This window comes from Chenopodium album, chromosome 8, assembly GCF_948465745.1.
Source record: "Chenopodium album chromosome 8, dcCheAlbu1.1, whole genome shotgun sequence".
In the NCBI taxonomy this organism is placed as follows: domain Eukaryota; kingdom Viridiplantae; phylum Streptophyta; class Magnoliopsida; order Caryophyllales; family Amaranthaceae; genus Chenopodium; species Chenopodium album.
Window position 1 is genome coordinate 4,497,369 of NC_137841.1, and position 19,328 is coordinate 4,516,696.

Here is a 19,328-nt window from a genome sequence, read left to right on the forward strand (position 1 = left end):
TTTTTGAAGAATAGTGTAGAGAGAGTTCCAAGGGCATAATACAAACAATACTTAATCTTGTTTATGCTAAATGTTGCACTCGTGATTTGTTGTAATTGATAAGATATAATTATTGTCATACTATATCTCTCTCTAGTCCATCTATCACTCCGAGTTCACCATCTACTCCTGGCTCTTCAGGTACTCCTTATCCCTTAGCACACTTTGTAAATTGTAATAGGAAATTTTATAAAAAAACCACTTTTTATAAGCAATTTTTTGCAAGAAACCACTTTATAATTTTTTTTTGCAATAACACACCTTAATCAAATTTTTTTTGCAAATCAATACCTTTATGTCGAAAAATGAGGTTTGACCCCATTTTCCGGTGTTGACTACCCCAATCTACCCACGAAACCACTTCGTCTCTCCCCAACCCCACCCACGAAACCACCTCCCTCCTAAGCCCCACCCACAAAACCACCCTTTCACGACGTTGACCACCATAAACACACCCCCTTTTACGGCGTTGACCACCCTAAACACACCACTTTAACGACGTTGACCACTCTAAACCCTCATCTATAGCCCTAGCCACCCTTCTCCCCTCCACTGTTAGTTTCGTGGGTGCAAATGGCGTAGTCAACGCCGGAAAATAGGGTTTGACTCTATTTTCCGGCATAAAGGTATGATTTTGCAAAAAAAAAATTTGATTAAGGTGTGTCTTTGCAAAAAAAAATTTATAAGGTGGATTTTTGCAAAAACATGCTTATAAAAGGTGTTTTTTTTTTGTAAAATTTCCCATAGTAATAATTTTTCCTTGCGACATCGCGTGTTTATTGCAACCGTGGAACGATGGTTGAGCCTTGTAATTTTCACGAGGCAATGCAACATGAGGGGTGGAAGGAGGCTATGCAAAAGGAAATCATAGCTCTGGAAAATAATAAAACATGGGTGATGGAAAAATTACCTCCGGGTAAGAAAGCTCTTGGGTGCAGATGAGTTTACAAGGTTAAGCTTAATTCATATGGTTCACTTGAGAGATTGAAGGCTTGTCTTCTTATATTCGGTAATCATCAAGTTGAGGGTATTGACTATAACGAGACGTTTGCTCCCGTCGCTAAAATGATCACTCCTCGTGCTTTTCTGACTGTTATGTTGCTGTTAGGGATGGCAATGGGTCGGGTCTGGGTCGGGTCCACTGATACCCAGACTCGGAATTTCAATGGTGGACTCGGATCCGATCCAGACCCACTGGGTCTAAAAAAATCAAACCCAGACCCAAATCCATCGGGTCTAGCGGGGCTCGGATCTAAAACGGATCTAACTATGATTTTTATTAATTTTTTTTATAATTTTGTATATATATTGTAAATTTATAATTATGCTACTACTTCAAAATAATCAAAGACGCATTAAAAAAAAATATGTTCATATTTTTGACACACAAATAATTTGTTCGTTAAAAAGTAAAGACAATGCAAGAAAAAAAAAAACTGTACTACACAAAACTTAATATCTTGGTTGCTTGATGTTTTATTTGTTCACTTTCACTAAAGTCTATCTTCTCAACCTCTAATTATATAGTATATTAAGTAATTTTTTTAATAGTATTATTACTAATATATATTTATTATTTATAAAAAAATAAAAAATAAATAAAAATGGGTTCATGGGTCGGATCTGGATCGGGTCTGGGTCTACAATTTTTGGACCATCTACAGGTTTATATGGTCAAATTCGACCAAGAAAACTCTAGATCTGGAATTGTTATGGTCGAATTTGACCATAAACCCCAAATTTCGTGTGTTGCTTTTGATGGTGGGCTTTTCTTTTGACGGTGGCTGCTCAATTTGTTCATGGTGAAGAGAGGAGGTGCGAGAGAAAGAGAAGAAGATGAGGACCGTGAGAAGAGGAATAAGGAAAGAGAAGATGAAAGCCATGGAGCTAAATGAGGAGAGAGAAAGAAAGAGGAAGGGCGTTCAGAGGGTAAAGGGAGGAGGAAAGAGAAGAGAAAGAAAGAAGAGGAGCGTGAGAGAGAAGAATAGAAAGAGGAGATGTAGCTGTCGTGAAATGAAAATTAGGGTTTGAGAACCCTTATATACCCGTTTTTTTAAATATAAAAATAGCGGCCGAGGAATGAAAATTAGGGTTTGAGAACCCTTATATACCCGTTTTTTTAAATATAAAAATAACACCGTTAAAGGCGGTCGTAATTTTGCGACTGTGTACGAAACGGTCGCAATTTGTGCAATTTGCGACCGCTTCTAACTGTCGTAAACTCGTAATCGTATAATTTTTTTTACAATTATTTTGGACATGTATTTTTTTCAAAAATAATTGTTAAACACTCTTGCGACCATATTTTGGCCCAAAAACGGTCGTAATTTTGCGACCGCTTATGAAACGGTCACAAATTGCAATTGCGACCGTTTTTATGACGGTCGTAGATAAACGGTCGCAATATGACCGAATTCTAGTAGTGTCCATCTTATGTGAAGACCACTGATCATGGCAAATATATTCACCAAGGCCCTAAGTAAAAACCAATTTTTGTATCTACTTGACAAGTTGGGCATTTGTGACTTGCATGCTCCAACTTGAGGGGGGGAGGTGTTAACATATATATTAATTTATAGTAGTTGGGCCAATGTGTTGAGCCCTATTCCCTATTAGGTTTTATATTTTATATATATACTTGATTAGTCTCTAATACAAACACACTGAATTATTCTCTCAATTATTGTCACATATTTATGGGCATTAATCATTAGCTTAAATTTTTGGTTGAGTTGGTTTCTTAACATAGTATCAGAGCCAGCGTGACACAATTATTGTCACATATTTATGGGCATTAACCACTAGCTTAAAATTTTGATTGAGTTGGTTTCTTAACATAGTATCAGAGCCAGCGTGACACAAAGGTTACGGGTCTCAATCTCATCCACCCCTCCTATTAAGGTGGAATATTTCGCATAGGGTATGTAGTCAATTCGTAAAACTCATGTTACATCCACATTTCAAACACGAACTCTTGTGGGGGGCATGATAGAATATAAAACAATTATAAGATTTTGTGTTTAAACAATTATGAAAGTGGAAGTGTGGAAACAACTCGCTCCCATCCCTTTTTTTTTTTAAATGGAAACCACGTTTGATGAACATGGTTGTTCCGTAAATTTAGATCCACCCAAAATCCCTATCTATCTATATACTAGTATGAATATAGTTGTTTCAACTCAACTTTACATAACTAAGCATATACAAGTATATACACAACAAATAAACAAAATGAGTCAAGTGACAAAGTGTCTTACTACGGTAGTGTTCGTAGCCATGGCAATGCTTCTTATAGCTTCTGTCACTGTCTCAGCCACCCGTCCTTTAGTGGCCGACGAATCACCAACACCCGGCATTTATAGAAAACTTGATTTATTTTTTTTGCACCTTCATAGAAAGCTTGTTGAAACTTATGCTCATGTAAATGGTGATGATGATTATGATGCTCCAGGCGGGGGATATTAAGGTTGTACCTAAACCAACAGCAAATTCGTATGTATGCAGATTTGCTGTAGCTGTATGACCTTGATAGTATTAATTGCTGCTCTTTATTTTATTTACCATTACTTGTACCTGCTGGCTTTGTTCGCTTTGATTATTAATGTTTAGGTAATGTTTGTATTCATCTTATATGTTAACTTTATTTGATGATTGATATACAAAGCATATGAGTATTTTGATCAGCTTTATCTTTACAAATAAGTATCCGTAAATCGACTTGTACTTCATCACATACGTACACATGCCCCTTCCGACACGAATAACGAACCGCGCGCCTAATTCAAGTTGTGTAAGTAGAACGAGTGTAACTTTATTTGGAGAGGTCCAATATTCTCGTCCTTACTTGGAAAGAATTCAAACAGCTCAAGACTTTAACTAAGTGAATTAGTTGATGATCTATTAACACAGAGAAAAATCAACAATAGGAGAAAGATAACCAAGTTCAAAAACTAATGAGACTAAGAAAATCACCAAAGATGTAATAGATAGGGAGTTAGGGAGCCACTCCCACTAGATCATCACACATGAATACCATTAACGGTTTATAATAAAAAAAGTTGACGGGGGAAGTCGTGATTCCCTGAAACATTATGCATATTGTAATAGACTAATAGTATATATTAATGAATATTCAATGAATATCACTCTGTCATCTAAGCTCGAAATCAAGGATTGACTTGTGCTAGTAATATTATTGCTTCAAAATAATTTTAAGTATTAAATGACGAAATAGTAGTTGGAAATCACATCTGATTAAATATAACGTATATTAGTGATAAACTATTTGTTACTGACATCATTCTTCTTGCTTCTTCTGATGATCTCCGGTGTTCTATTATGGCTATGCTTAGCTCTGAGTTTGCTATGAAGGATCTCGGTCCTTTAAATTATTTTCTGGGTATTGCTGTGACCCGTACAGAGGGGGGTATGTTTCTTTCTCAAAGAAAATATGCCGAGAAGATAATTGAACGAGCAGGGATGTCTACTTGTAAACCATCTTCTACACCGGTTGATATGAGTGCTACTTCTGGTTCTATATTTGATGATCCTACTCTCTATCGGAGTCTTGCAGGGGCACTCCAATACCTCACTTTTACTCGACCGGACATTTCTTATGTTGTATAGCAGGTTTGTCTACATATGCATGATCCCCGGGTGGATCATTTTTCGGCTCTTAAGCGTATTATTTGCTAAAATTCAGGGTACTTTGGAGTACGACCTCCACTTGTATCCGTCCTCTTTTTCCTCTCTAGTCTCTTATACTGATGCAGATTGTGGTGGATGTCCGGATACCCGTCGTTCGACCTCGGGTTATTGTGTATTCTTAGGTGATAATTTGACATCTTGGTCATCCAAACGACAACCCTGTTAAACTTACACAAAAAATAGGAGAAAACGGCTTAATGAGCCTTTACCATTAATCATATATATATATAGGCTTACAACATTAACCTAACACACCAAAAAACTCCTAATAAGATATACACAAATATATTCACAAAATATATCTAACTTAACATAAATATATCATAATACTCCCCCTCAAGTTGGAGCATGTAAATCACGAATGCCTAACTTGTTAAGGAGAAAACCAAACTGTCGCTTCCCAAGAGCTTTTGTCAAAATATCTGCTAACTGATGACCTGTAGGAACATAGGCAGTAGCTAGATTACCATTCACCAACTCATTACGAACAAAGTGACAATCTGCCTCTATATGCTTTGTTCGATCATGAAAGACGGGATTTTAGCAATATGAAGAGCAGATTGACTATCACAATACAACTTCATAGGCTTGTTATGCAAAATACCAAGAGATGACAACAAAGATTTCAACCATTTTAACTCACAAGTTGTAACTGCCATAGCACGATACTCAGCTTCAGCAGAAGAACGAGATACTGTCAGTTGTTTCTTAGTCTTCCATGAGACAGGGGAACGACCAAGAAAAACCATATAACCAAACAAAGAACGACGAGTCAGAGGACACGCCGCCCAATCACTATCACAAAAATCCGTCAAACACATGTCCTTCATAGGACGTAACAATATACCTTGACCAGGACTACCTTTAATATAGCGTAGTACCCTGATAGCCGCATCCCAATGTTGCACCAGCGGGTTACTCAAAAACTGTGCAAGAGTATGAACAGAGTAACTCAACTCTGGACGAGTTACAGATAAATAAACCAATCGCCCAACTAAGCGATGATACTGATCAGGTTGAGAGAATGGCTCCTCCTCGGCATATGCCAGACGATGATTTTTCTCCATAGGAGTATCAATAGGCTTACAACCTAGCATTCCTGCTTCAAATAACACATCTAAAGCATATTTACGCTGTGATAAAAATATACCTTTTGGACCACGAGCAACTTCAATGCCCAAAAAATACTTCAACACACCAAGATCTTTCATATGAAAGCAAGAACTCAAATATTTTATAAAACAAATAATCGCATCATGAGACGAACCAACAATAATCAGATCATCAACATACACAAGGACATGGAGGGAGACGCTACCCTGAATATAATTGAACAAAGAATAATCTGCATATGATTGCTTGAAACCATAAGATTTCAAGGCATTAGACAACTTAGAAAACCATTGTCGAGGAGCCTGTTTCAGACCATATAAAGACTTACGCAACCTACAAACCTTCCCTGGAGTAGCACAATTATAACCTGGAGGTAATTGCATATACACTTCCTCCTCCAAATCTCCATGAAGAAAAGCGTTATGAACATCCATTTGATGCAGCTCCCAATTTAAAGAAGCAGCAACAGAAAGAAAGAGTCTAACAGTCCCCATTTTTGCCACAGGGGCAAAAGTCTCATTATAATCAACACCTACAACCTGTCGATTGCCATACACAACAAGACGACCTTTAAGTCGCTCTACTTCACCTGTAGATGTATATTTAATTTTATACACCCAACCACTACCAATAGCCTTCTTACCTGGAGGTAAGTCCTCCAAAGTCCATGTGCCATTTCACTCAAGAGCATCAATTTCTTCTTTCATCGCTTTACGCCACCATTCATGTTTTATAGCTTCCCTAAACGAGGAAGGCTCTTTTCCCTTTGTAACTGCTGTCATAAAACACTTATGTCTCATAGAAAAATTGTTATAATCAACATAACAAGCTATATCAAATTGTTTACCTGAAGAACGTGATTGAGAAGCGGGTGCAGTAAATTTTGAAGGAGTTGGGTCTATACAGTGGCGAACAAGTGTATTAGTAACATAGCCACGAAGCTTCGAAGAGGGAAATTTTTGACGATGCCCACGAACCAAAGTCTCACCATTACCTGTAGTGCTAATCACTGCCATGTCACTCGAACTCCCCCTTGAATCAAGAGGGTCAACAGAAGCATTACCATCATTAACATTACTAGTATTTGATGACGAGGCAGGGGCACTAACAACTTGCATTTCACTAGACACATTACTAAATTCATTACCACCAGTAGCATTTATATCATGCATTTCATTAACACCAATCTCACGCACAGGAGCATGCACATGCAAGTCATCATCATAAAACTCATTATCATCCCACAAATTAACTTGATTAAAGTAAGACTCCCAATGCACCCTCTCTGCTGCATTAATAGTATCAATAAACGGGAAAGTGTCCTCAACAAATTTCACATCACGACTTATCAAAAATTCATTAGTTTCCAAATCATAAAATCTCCAACCTTTTTCCCATAAGGATATCCAACAAAAATGCACCGCTAGACCTCGAGTCAAATTTATCCTTAGTACGAGCATTATCCACCACATAACTTAAACAACCAAAAACACGCACCTCATCATAAGAATTGAAGGAGGTTTCCCAAACAAATATTCATGAGGTGTTTTACCATTTAAAGTAGGAGTCGGGGTCAAATTAATAAGATGAACCGTAGTTAAAACACATTCTCCCCAAAAATACTTAGGTAATTTAGCTTGGAAACGTAAAGCACGAGCAACATTTAAAATATGTTTATGTTTCCTTTCAACACGACCATTTTGTTGAGCGGTATCCACACATGAGGTTTGATGCAATATTCCTTTTTTTTTCAAAAAAAGGTCTCAAACTCAAGAACTCTGGCCCATTATCACTTCGTAAAACTTTTATTTTTTTATTGAATTGAGTTTTTATTAAAGCATAAAAGTTACGAATTAACTTCCCAACTTCATATTTTCCAACCATCAAATAAATCCAAGTAGCACGGGAGAAATCATCAACAATAGTAAGAAAATATCTAGCATTGCAACTAGATGATACTCTATTTGGACCCCAAATATCACAATGTATCAAATCAAACAAACCAGATGCTTTATTCATACTTAAAGGAAAAGAGTTTTAGGGTTGTTTACCCATAAAACAAATACGACAATAAAAAACAACACACTTTTTATTCATACTACTACTAGCTACTCCAGGCAAAGAAGAAACAACTTTCATCGAAGGGTGACCTAAACGTCTATGCCATAACATACTTGCATCTGGAACATCAACCGAATTGACTTGAAAACTATGAGCACAAACTGGTCTGAAGAGATAGACCCCATTATACTGCACCCCCGCTCCAATCAGGTTCTTCAAAGTGCAGTCCTTAATTATACATAGCTTGTTAGTGAAAAGAACAATATATTTTTGCTTTTCTAATAATTGAGATACTGACAATAAGTTACAATTTAATTCGGGAACAAATAAAACATCTTCTAATATTAAACCATCACTCAATTTTATTTTTCCTTCCTTAGTGGCCGTAGTACTCTTTCCGTTAGGCAAACCAACCGGAGATAAAATATCACACAAATCATATTACAAATTTAAATCACCCGACATATGATTTGACGCTCCGGTATCAATTATCCACTCATTAAAATTATACATACCGTGAGATGTTTGGTCACTTGAAGAATTAGTGGGTTTTCCACCCTTTATTGCATTTAAGAATTGGGCCCATTGTGCATCAGTGAGTGTAGGAGCACTTTGACGATCATTCTCATTAATCTCAGACCCACTCAATTGACGAGTGTTGTTGCTCATATTTGCTGCAAACCCACGGCCACCACCACTTGATTGACGACTGCCACGACTACCACTACTTGATTGACGACCACCACGACTAGTCCTACCACCACGATTACCACCACGACCACCACCGTTAAACGATTCGGGCCAACCCACAAGATCAAAACACTTCTCCTTCTCATGACCCTTTTTACCACAATGGTCACACACCGTACCCTAGCATCACCACCACCGGACCAAGAAGTAGTCCTGCCTTGAGCAGAACCTGACGCTGCAAACCCAACTGCCTCCGAACGAGTATCTTGAGCATCTGAGACCGTTTGTTTACGCTCATCAGACACCACTTTTGCATAAGCCACATTAAGGGAAGGTACTGGGTCCATCATAAGAAGGGTAGAAACAACACCACCAAATTTCTTTGGCTCCAAACCGATACAAAATTGATGGAGTAGTTCACTTTCAACAATTTTAGCATATTCATGAGCAGCAGTACATGTACACTTGGGAACTTTGACATAACTAGCTAACTCATCTTGTAATTTACGTAACTCACCAAAATACACAGCCACCGGCCTACCACGCTGCTTGCAATCCACAATTTGAGCCTTTAAATCAAGAATACGAGGGCCATTGCCAAGGGAATATCTATCACATAGATCATCTTACAAAGACTTGACATGGTCTGGGAAACGAACAGTGGATCGAACAGAGACATCCAAAGTATTAACAATCCAAGCAACAAGCATTGAATTAACAATCCCCCATTGATCGAAATCAGGAGACTTAGCATCCGGCACGGTAATAGTACCATCAATAAAACCAAGTTTGTTCTTCGCACGAGGGTTATTGCGTAAAGAACGAGACCACTCCTTGTAGTTATCTCCTTTTAGCAGAATTGGGCTAATCACAGCCCTTGTACCTTCACTCGGATGGAGGTAGTAGGCAGAGAACGGTTCATAACGAGGACCCGGAGGAGGAGGCGGCGGCGGAACTTCACCACTAGTCATCACAACTCAAACGAAAAAGAAGAAAACAATGAACACACAAAGCGGAAGCACACACCAAGAACTAATTAACTCACGCAAATAATCTTGAAACAAAAAAAAAAAAAATCAAAAATACTAGGGTTTGTGTTTGGGAATAAATTAGGAAAAGCAACGTAAAAAAAAAAAATCTGAAATCAGAGGGCTCTTGATACCATGTTAAACTTACACAAAAATAAGGAGAAAACGGCTTAATGAGCCTTTACCATTAATCATATATATATAGGCTTACAACATTAACCTAACACACCAAAAAACTCCTAATAAGATATACACAAATATATTCACAAAATATATCTAACTTAACATAAATATATCATAACAAACCCACATTGTCTAAGTCGAGTGCCGAGGCGGAGTACCGTGGGGTTGCTAATGTTGTCTCCGAATCTTGCTAGCTTCGGAATTTATTACTAGAATTACATTGTCCGATTAAAAAAGGCTACTCTTGTTTATTGTGACAATGTCAGTGCAGTTTATTTATCGGGTAATCCAGTGCAACACCAGCGTACAAAACATATAGAGATGGATATCCATTTTGTTCAAGAGAAGGTTGCATGTGGTGAAGTTCGTGTGCATCATGTTCCTTCCCGTCATTAGATTGCGGACATCTTCACTAAAGGGCTTCCCCTTGTATTATTTGAGGATTTTAGGGACAGTCTCTGCGTCCGTAAGCCTACCGTTTCGACTGCGGGGTGTGTTAAATATGTATATATTTTGTATATTATATTCTCTAGTCAAAGGATATATTTAGTTCCTAAATATATGCCTATAGTTATGCCTATTGTTAGGTTTGTAATTTGTATATAACCGAGCTTGATTAATGAAATCAGTCAAGGAAAAATATTCCACATATTCTTTCACTATTCATTTCCTTTATTTCTTTTTGTTTAAGATTAGGAAAAATTGTCAAAAATAATACTCCCTCCGTTTTATAATGTTAGTCCTATATAGAATCAATCATATAAAATAAGAAAACAAATATATTTGGAATCTAACATTAAAATACAACATAATTCATAATTTTTTTTACCTTATTTAGCTTTTTTTTATTTTTTATCAGGAAAGCACAAGTCATAATTGCATAATTTAAGGTAAAAATTTCCTTACTTAGAGTCATGTCATCAATCCACAATCAATTAATTCCAAAAAAATCAATTTATAAATGAAATATATTCAATATGGGTAGATCTTTTTGAAATGCCCAAAATAGTATATGAGACTAAAACATTATGAAACGGAAGGGAGTACGGAGTAACACCCTTATTTCACCTGTCTTTCTAAAATAAAACGACATTAATCATCATTCGGTCACATTTTATCTTGAGCGAGTGCCTGTCAAAGGTCATTTTATTTTGGAATTGAATAATCAAAAGTCATTTTACTTTTGAAAGTTAAGGTCGGATTTTTTTTTTTCAATTTATCTCAAAAACTACTATTTATTTCCCTTTCATACAATTACCATTGCACTGATAAGCTTACCAAGTTTTAGACCATTTGAATATTATAAGGTCGATCATACTACCAAAGTGGACTATTTTGATGGTGAATTAGAATTTCATCTTAATGCCATTGTCCTTAGCTCCTATATATTGGATCTATGTCATAATCACCTATAATAATCCCTTCACTAAATCCCAGATTCCTAGCTGATTGACTGCTACAATATGCTTATTCCACCAAATATGCTCATTTTCAATTTAATAAGTATCTTGAAGTGGCTTTTTCAATAACTTATTCAAGCATTTTAAAGAAAAATGACAATTATACCCTCATTAAACCAAAAAATTCTACCAAAGTAAAATATAACAATGTCTTTAACTCTTTAAACTCTTTATTGATCATTTTGCATACTCAAACATCTTTTGAAAAATCAATTGTTTACACAACACTTTTATACAATTAACTAATCCCTCCGTCCCCAATTGTTTAGTCACATTTGCTTTTTTATTGAGAATATATTAGGATATATTTTAGGATCTCTTGAGGCTAGTGAATATCTTTTTGATATATTTTCCTTATTTTCCTAGTTTCCTAATCCTATCATATTATGGTTAACTTGTATTTTATATATTGAGGTTGAAGCCATCAATGAAAGTTAAGTCATTCACTTCTATTTTCTCTCTAATTTAGCATGGTATCAAAAGCGGGTTAAATTTTTTTTCGACCATGACCGGTTTTTTGGGTAATACAAAAATCTCATAAATCCGTCTCAATGGTAAATTTAACAACACTTGTTGGATTATTGATACCGGTGCAACTCATCACGTCACTGGAAATAAATCTTGGCTATTTGACTCTTACAACATTGAATGTCCTGTTGGTTTTCCCAATGGTGACAGTGTACTTGCAATTTTGGCCGGATCTGTTTGTTTGTCTGATAAAATCACTATATTTGGAGTTCTCTTTGTCCCGAATTTGAATTGCAATTTAATTTCAGTCTAACTTACTGATCAATTAAAAGCTGTTGTACAGTTTAACTCGCATGTGTGTACTATACAGGACCCAATGAAGAAGTTTATTGGCACGGGTCTTAGGCAAGACGAACTCATTATCTTAGCAAGCCGGATGTGGTGTGTGTGTTGGTGGTTGGAGCGACTTCTGAGTTGGATCGTTGGCATAGAAGGATGGTTCACCCTTCTGAGAAGGTAGTTAAGTTGCTTCCTCATATTAGCAATAATAACACTAGTTTATCAAAAGGTTGTGAAGTATGTTTTCGTGCTCAACATTCTAGAGACAAATTTCCTTTGAGTGACAATAAAGCTTCTAGAATTTTTGAAAAAATACATTGTGATTTATTGGGTCCATATCGTCATGTTTCCTCCTGTGGGGCTCGTTATTTCTTGACTATTGTTGATGATTATTCCCGTGCGGTTTGGATCTATTTGCTGCTTGATAAAACTGAGGTTTTTCGAATGTTTATGACTTTTTTTGCTATGGTTGATAGACAATTTAATCAAACAATTAAAATTGTTCAGATTGATAATGAGACTTAATTTAATTGTTTGAACGATTTTTTTTGTTGCAACTGGTATTCTTTTTCAAACCTCTTGTTTTGGGACTCCTCAACAAAACGAGAGGGTAGAGAGAAAACACAAACACATTCTTAATGTTAGTAAGGCCTTGAGATTTCAAGCCAATCTTCCTATTTATTTTTGAGGTGAGTGTGTTGTAGCCGCGGCTCATTTGATTAATCGTAATCCTACCCCTATTCTACAAAATAAATTTCCTTTCGAAATTCTTTTCAATAAACCTCCTTCTTTTGGTTCTATTCGTAGTTTTGGTTGTTTGTGTTTCGCACACAATCAAAAGACGAGGGGGGATAAATTTGCTAGTAGGAGTCGTAAATGTGTTTTTGTGGGTTATCCATTCGGGAAAAAGGGATGGAAGCTATTTGATCTTGAAACAAAGGAGTTTTTTGTCTCTCGTGATGTGAAATTTGTCGAAGATATGTTCCCTTTTGGAAGTCCGGATGATGTAAATATCGATGTCAATTTTAGAAATACGGAGGATGAGATTCATGTGGATTTTGATGATCATAATTTGAGCTATGATGACAATGCTATAGTTGTATAATGCTGCAGGCCGCAAGGGGGGTGCAGAGTCCACTGCTACTGCCTCTGCTCCACAACGTCAAGAGAAGCAGCAACACGATAAAGAACAGCAGCAACATCACGTAGAGAAGCAGCATCAACACGTTGAGCAGAAGCCACCTGAGGCTGAAACTGCCCAGTCCGAGCAGCCCTATTCAAGTGCAGAAACTGCCACGGACCAGCACAGTGAGTCTGAGAAGTCCTCCCCCTTGGCAGATCCTACCGCTCAGCAGGCCTCTCATGAGTTGGGTCGAGGTTTTCGGGATAAATATCCCTCGGTTTTGCTCCGTGATTTTATTACACACACGGTTGTTGCTAAGAGTACGTCTCCTACTTCCAATCTGACTCCAAGTACTCCGTATCCCCTGGCACATTACATAAATTGTGATATCTTTCTGTGAATTATCACAAATTTCTTACAGGCGTTGTTTTGGGAAAGGATCCAAAATCCTTTAAAGAATCCATGAAATCTGAAGGTTGGCAATGTTCTATGAAAGAAGAAATAAGGGCATTAGAAGACAATGGGACTTGGACTTTAGAGTATCTTCATCCCGGTAAGAAGGCTCTAGGCAGTCAATGGGTGTACAAGACGAAATTTTTGTCTAATGGTGATGTTGAACGTCTCAAGTCTCGCTTGGTTGTTTTTGGTAATCATCAGCAGGAAGGTATATATTATAGTGAGACTTTCGCTCCGGTTGCAAAAATGACTACAGTTTGGGATTTTCTTGCTATAGCCACTTCTAAAAATTGGGAGCTTCATCAGATGGATGTTCATAATGCTTTTCTACATGGTGATCTAGAAGAGGAGGTGTACATGAAATTACCTCCAGGTTTTGAGAGCTCGGATCCGATTTTGGTGTGTCGTTTGAGAAAGTCTTTGTATGGGTTGAAACAGGCTCCAAGGTGTTGGTTTGCAAAACTCACTACGGCTCTGAAAGGGTACGGTTTTATTCAATCTTACTCTGATTATTCTCTTTTCACATACACTAAAGGCAATGTTCAGATTAATGTCTTAGTTTATGTTGATGATCTTATTATTTCTGAGAATGATTCCGCTGCATTAACTGTGTTCAAGGCTTATCTTGGTGATTGTTTCAAGATGAAGGATCTTGGTCCTTTGAAGTATTTTTTGGGCATTGAGGTAGCTTGTAGTAAATCTAGATTGTTTTTGTGTCAACGCAAATATACTTTTGATATTATTTCAGAAGCAGGGTTGTTAGGGGCAAAGCCAAGCGGCTTTCCGATTGAGCAAAATCATAAGCTTAGCCTTGCTAGTGGTGAGTTACTTGCTAATCCTGAGTCTTATCGCAAACTGGTAGGACGGTTAATTTATCTATTGGTTACTAGACCAGATTTGGCGTATTCTGTTCATATTCTCTCGCAATATATGCAATAACCTTGCATTGAGCATTGGGAGGCAGCTCTAAGGGTAGTTCGTTATTTGAAGGGTACACCGAGACATGGTATTTTGTTGAGTGCTGATAGTGACCTGACTTTGCAAGGTTGGTGTGATTAAGATTGGGCGGCATGTCCTCTTACGCCTCGTTCGTTGACAGGTTGGCATGTGTTTCTTGGTAAACCCCCTATTTCGTGGAAAACTAAGAAACAACCTACAGTTTCCTATTCTTCCTCTAAATCTGAGTATCGATTAATGGCGTCGATTACACACGAGTTAAAATGGTTAAAAGCTTTACTTTTGAGTTTGGGGGTTCAACACCCTAAAGCAATCAAATTGTTTTGTGATAGTCAATCCGCACTCTATATAGCCAGAAATCCAATTTTCCATGAACGAACAAAGCACATTGAGATTGATTGTCATATTGTTCGTGATGCTATTACAGAAAGTCTGATTGCCCCATCTTATGTTTCCACCAAGGAGCAATTGGCGAATATTTTTACTAAGGCTCTTGGGAAGACTGTACTCAGTTTGATCACCTTATTTCCAAGTTGGGCATTTTCGATCCCCATGCTCCAACTTGAGGGGGGGTATTGAGAATATATTAGGATATATTTTAGGAAATATTTCGTTAGTATCTCTTGAGGCTAGTGAATATCTTTTTGATATCTTTTCCTTATTTTCCTAGTTTCCTAATTCTATCATATTAGGGTTAACTTGTATTTTATATATTGAGGTTGAAGCCATCAATGAAAGTTAAGTCATTCACTTCTATTTTCTCTCTAATTTAGCATTTTTTAAAGTACCATTAACTTTCTAATGTAAATTTTACTTTCCCGTGTACTTTAATTACTTTCTCTCTCTACTTTTATGCATACTCAATGTAAATTTACTTTTTCAATGTACTTTATTTCTTTAATTCTCCTTAATTCTTGTGATTTTTTTTTTTCAAAAGTGACTATCAATCGGGGACGGAGGGAGTAATACAGTCAAATCAACTTTAAAAAAATAATATAATCAAGGAAAAATACACTTAATAATCTCAACAATTGCCGATTTACTTCTAATAATCCCAACTAAGTTTTTTTTTTTTTTAAATAATCCTAACTATGCATTGAGTTTGCCTCCATCAGTCCCAAAGACCGATTACCTGCTAAAAGGGTAATTTTTAAAAAATTTTTTAAACGCTACATGCCAGCACATGATTGGCCTAATTATTAAAAAAATAAAAAAGGAAAAAAAAGAAAAAAAATTAACAAAACCAATCCTAGCCACCCCCAGCCCACTAGGAAACCGGCCGACCTACCCCCAAAACTACCCAGCCACCTTCCCCTACCCAAAAAATGGCCGACAGGCCCTTCCAACCCCTAAAACCACCTAGCCACCTTCTGCACTAACCATCGCAAAACCCTAACCCCACACCGCAAAATCCACCTAAACTTACCGAAAATTGGTCGCATGCCCCACTAACCACCGAAACCACCCAATTTCACCTTTACGATCCCATGTGACCTAAACCCCGATTCCCAAAACAACCAACAAGTCCAACGAAAGTCCATCGAGGTGGCTGGGTAGGAGGTTTCGGGGGTCGGGATTTGGTCAGTTAGGGTTGTTGAGGATAGGTCGGCGATGTCCGGTGGGTAAGAGGTGGGGGGAGGGGCGACGGTTTTCCGCTGGTGAGGTTAGGTAGTTGGCTAGGGATTTGCGGTGGAGAAGGTAATTAGGATTTTTTTTAAAAAAAAAAAATAATTTGTGTTTTAATTTTTTTTTAATTTTAGACTAATCAGGTGTTAACACGTGTTACGGTACCTGTTATAATAGGTCATTAACTTTAAGTTGATCGGTTGGGACATTGGAGAAAAACTTAGGTCATAGTTAGGATTATTAAAAAATAAACCTTAGTTGGGATTATTAAAAGTACATCGGCAATAATTGAGATTATTAAAGTGTATTTTGTCTATAATCAAATAGTCAAATAAGTTAATATAATCACTCAAATAGTTAAAGAAAATCAGCTAACACGATGAATTTTAATAACTTTCAATATTTCATCGTACATGACCAATATTTTGTCTTTTTCTTTAATGTAACCTTTGAATTTTGCAATCTCTTATTTCAATTTATTGATCAAAGAACCTGTTAGGAAATAATGGTGTAACTGTGTTTGATTAATGCGGAACAAGTCAATGAAATTAAGAACGAGAAAAACAATAAAGAAGATAAACAAAGAACACAAGGATTTACGTGGTTCGGTCAAAATAGACCTACATCCACGGGTGGGGGATTCGAGAGCTTCTTCACTATAATGGAGAAAGAAACAAGAGAATAATACAAGGAGTCCTAAATCTAATGGCTCAAAAGGTATGATCTAAATGATCAACTAAAGGGTCCTTTTATAACACAAGGAAACCCTAATAAAACCCTATAATTGTTCCCCAAGTATACTCAAATAGCCGTCATAGAAAAGATATAGTTTTAGGAAATATTCCATAAATTATCCTAGAATAACCTAACTACCGAGTTATAGCTCGGCAGCTAGCTCATACCTGCCGCAAGTCCTCAAAGGGCCGAGCTATAGCTCACTCGCATAGAGCTATAGCTCGCATCCTCGTTGCAAATTTCCAGTTTCGTCAGGTTTTTCTAAAATGGTCATAACTTTCTCGTTTCTTATCGGAATTGGGCATATGACCTATCGTTGGAAAGCTCTTGAACCAAGCTATCACCTCCAACTTGAATCATCTTAAAATCAATTGCATTTTGAGAGATATAAGCGTTCAAATTCAGCCCTACTAGATTTCAAGTCACAATTTAACAATCTCCACCTTGACTTGAAATTGACCAAAAAACAAGGTAACTCCACCTTGAACCAAAAACCAAGAAGTAATGCTCATAATAATATATAAAGCCTCCACCTTAAACAAAACTCCATAAGCCTACTCACATTAGGCTATCACCAAACGGACATCTTCCATAACTTGTGAACCGGTGCGTCTCCGAACACAAAATTCCATACACCAAACCATCACATGGCCTAGATTGAGAGTATAATGTCCCGACGCCAAGCATGTTTATCAAAATTGACCAAACTCTCTTCAAACACTTCTTCATCTCAAAAAATCAAACCAAAAAAAAACTTAAGCAATCCTAGAAAAATAAAAATTACATCAAGAATTTCTAAATTGCAATTGTACTTAGTAAATCACAAAAGTACCAAAATTGAGATAAGAAATAGCATAACTAGAACAAAATCTAATGCATAACCAAGATTGCTACTATATTACAAACAAAAATCAAAAGCAATCTATCATTGACTCCATACCAAAAATCCACACGGTTTCTCGTTTTACCAAGAGATCTCAAAGGGGAACTTATCATGAAGAGATCGTAGAAACCGCAACCCCAAAGCTCGTAACCCTAAAGTGCATAATCATCATCATCGTCGGTATTGGCAATATTTACGAATTTGTCCTCATTGGACTTCTCCACATTCTTCTTCTTAAATTTCCAACACTCGGCTTTGATATGACCCTTCACATGACAATAGTTACAAACTTTTCCTTTACCAAAATTCTTATTACCACCATGAGCAACTAAAGCATTGTTTTGAGCAGGATTATTAGATTTATTAACCAACTTACTGTCAATTAAATCTCTATGGGTTAAGGCATCCTTAACATCCTCCAAACTCAAATCATCTCTACCATACAATAAAGTATCTCGAAAATGCTTATACGTAGGCGGTAAAGAACACAACAACCTAATAGCCATATCCTCATCATCGATCTCAACATCGATGTTTTGCAAATCCATAATAATAGAGAAAAATTCATCTAAATAAGACTTAAGCAGTTTACCTTCTTCTAGACGAAGATCATGAAGTCTAGATTTGAGTAGTAGACGGTTGGTCACGCTCTTTGTGATATAAAGTGACTCCAACTTTAACCACAAACCCTCAGAAGTCGTCTCCTTGGCAACCTCTCTCAAAACATCATCAGAGAGACATAATTGAATTGCCGAAAGAGCCTTAAAATCGATCTCCTCCCACGTATCCACCGTCATGCCCGAAGGCTTTTTGGATACACCTTCAAGAGCCTTGTGATAGCCACTTTGAACCAAGATGGCTTTCATCTTCAATTGCCATAGGCCAAAATTCACATGCCTATCGAATTTCTCAATATCAAATTTCATTGGCATAATTTAATCAAACTAATCTATAAACACCTAAACCTTAAGACCTTAATTAAAACCTTGGCTCTAGATACCACTTGTTAGGAAATAATGGTGTAATTGTGTTTGATTAATGCGGAACAAGTCAATGAAATTAAGAACGAGAAAAACAATAAAGAAGATAAACAAAGAACACAAGGATTTACGTGGTTCGGTCAAAATAGACCTATATCCACGGGTGGGGGATTCGAGAGCTTCTTCACTATAATAGAGAAAGAAACAAGAGAATAATACAAGGAGTCCTAAATCTAATGGCTCAAAAGGTATAATCTAAATGATCAACTAAAGGGTCCTTTATAACACAAGGAAACCCTAATAAAACCCTAAGATTGTTCCCCAAGTATACTCAAATAGCCGTCATAGAAAAGATATAATTTTAGGAAATATTCCATAAATTATTCTAGAATAACCTAACTACCGAGCTATAGCTCGGCAGCTAGCTCATACCTGCCGCAAGTCCTCAAAGGGCCGAGCTATAGCTCACTCGCATAGAGC

General features: G+C 36.9%; 1 protein-coding gene across 1 annotated transcript; it reads right to left on the minus strand.

Annotated features, from left to right (window-relative positions):
• Positions 1–9,236: 9,236 nt before the first annotated feature.
• Positions 9,237–9,581, minus strand: LOC145642640 (uncharacterized). The gene has a single exon (XM_081693827.1). The coding sequence runs from the start codon at positions 9,579–9,581 to the stop codon at positions 9,237–9,239; it is 345 nt and encodes a 114-aa protein (XP_081549953.1).
• Positions 9,582–19,328: the final 9,747 nt, after the last annotated feature.

Coding starts and splice junctions, on each gene's coding strand:
- LOC145642640 (XM_081693827.1), bottom strand. CDS start 9,581: ATGACTAGTGGTGAAGTTCCGCCGCCGCCTCCTCCTCCGGGTCCTCGT.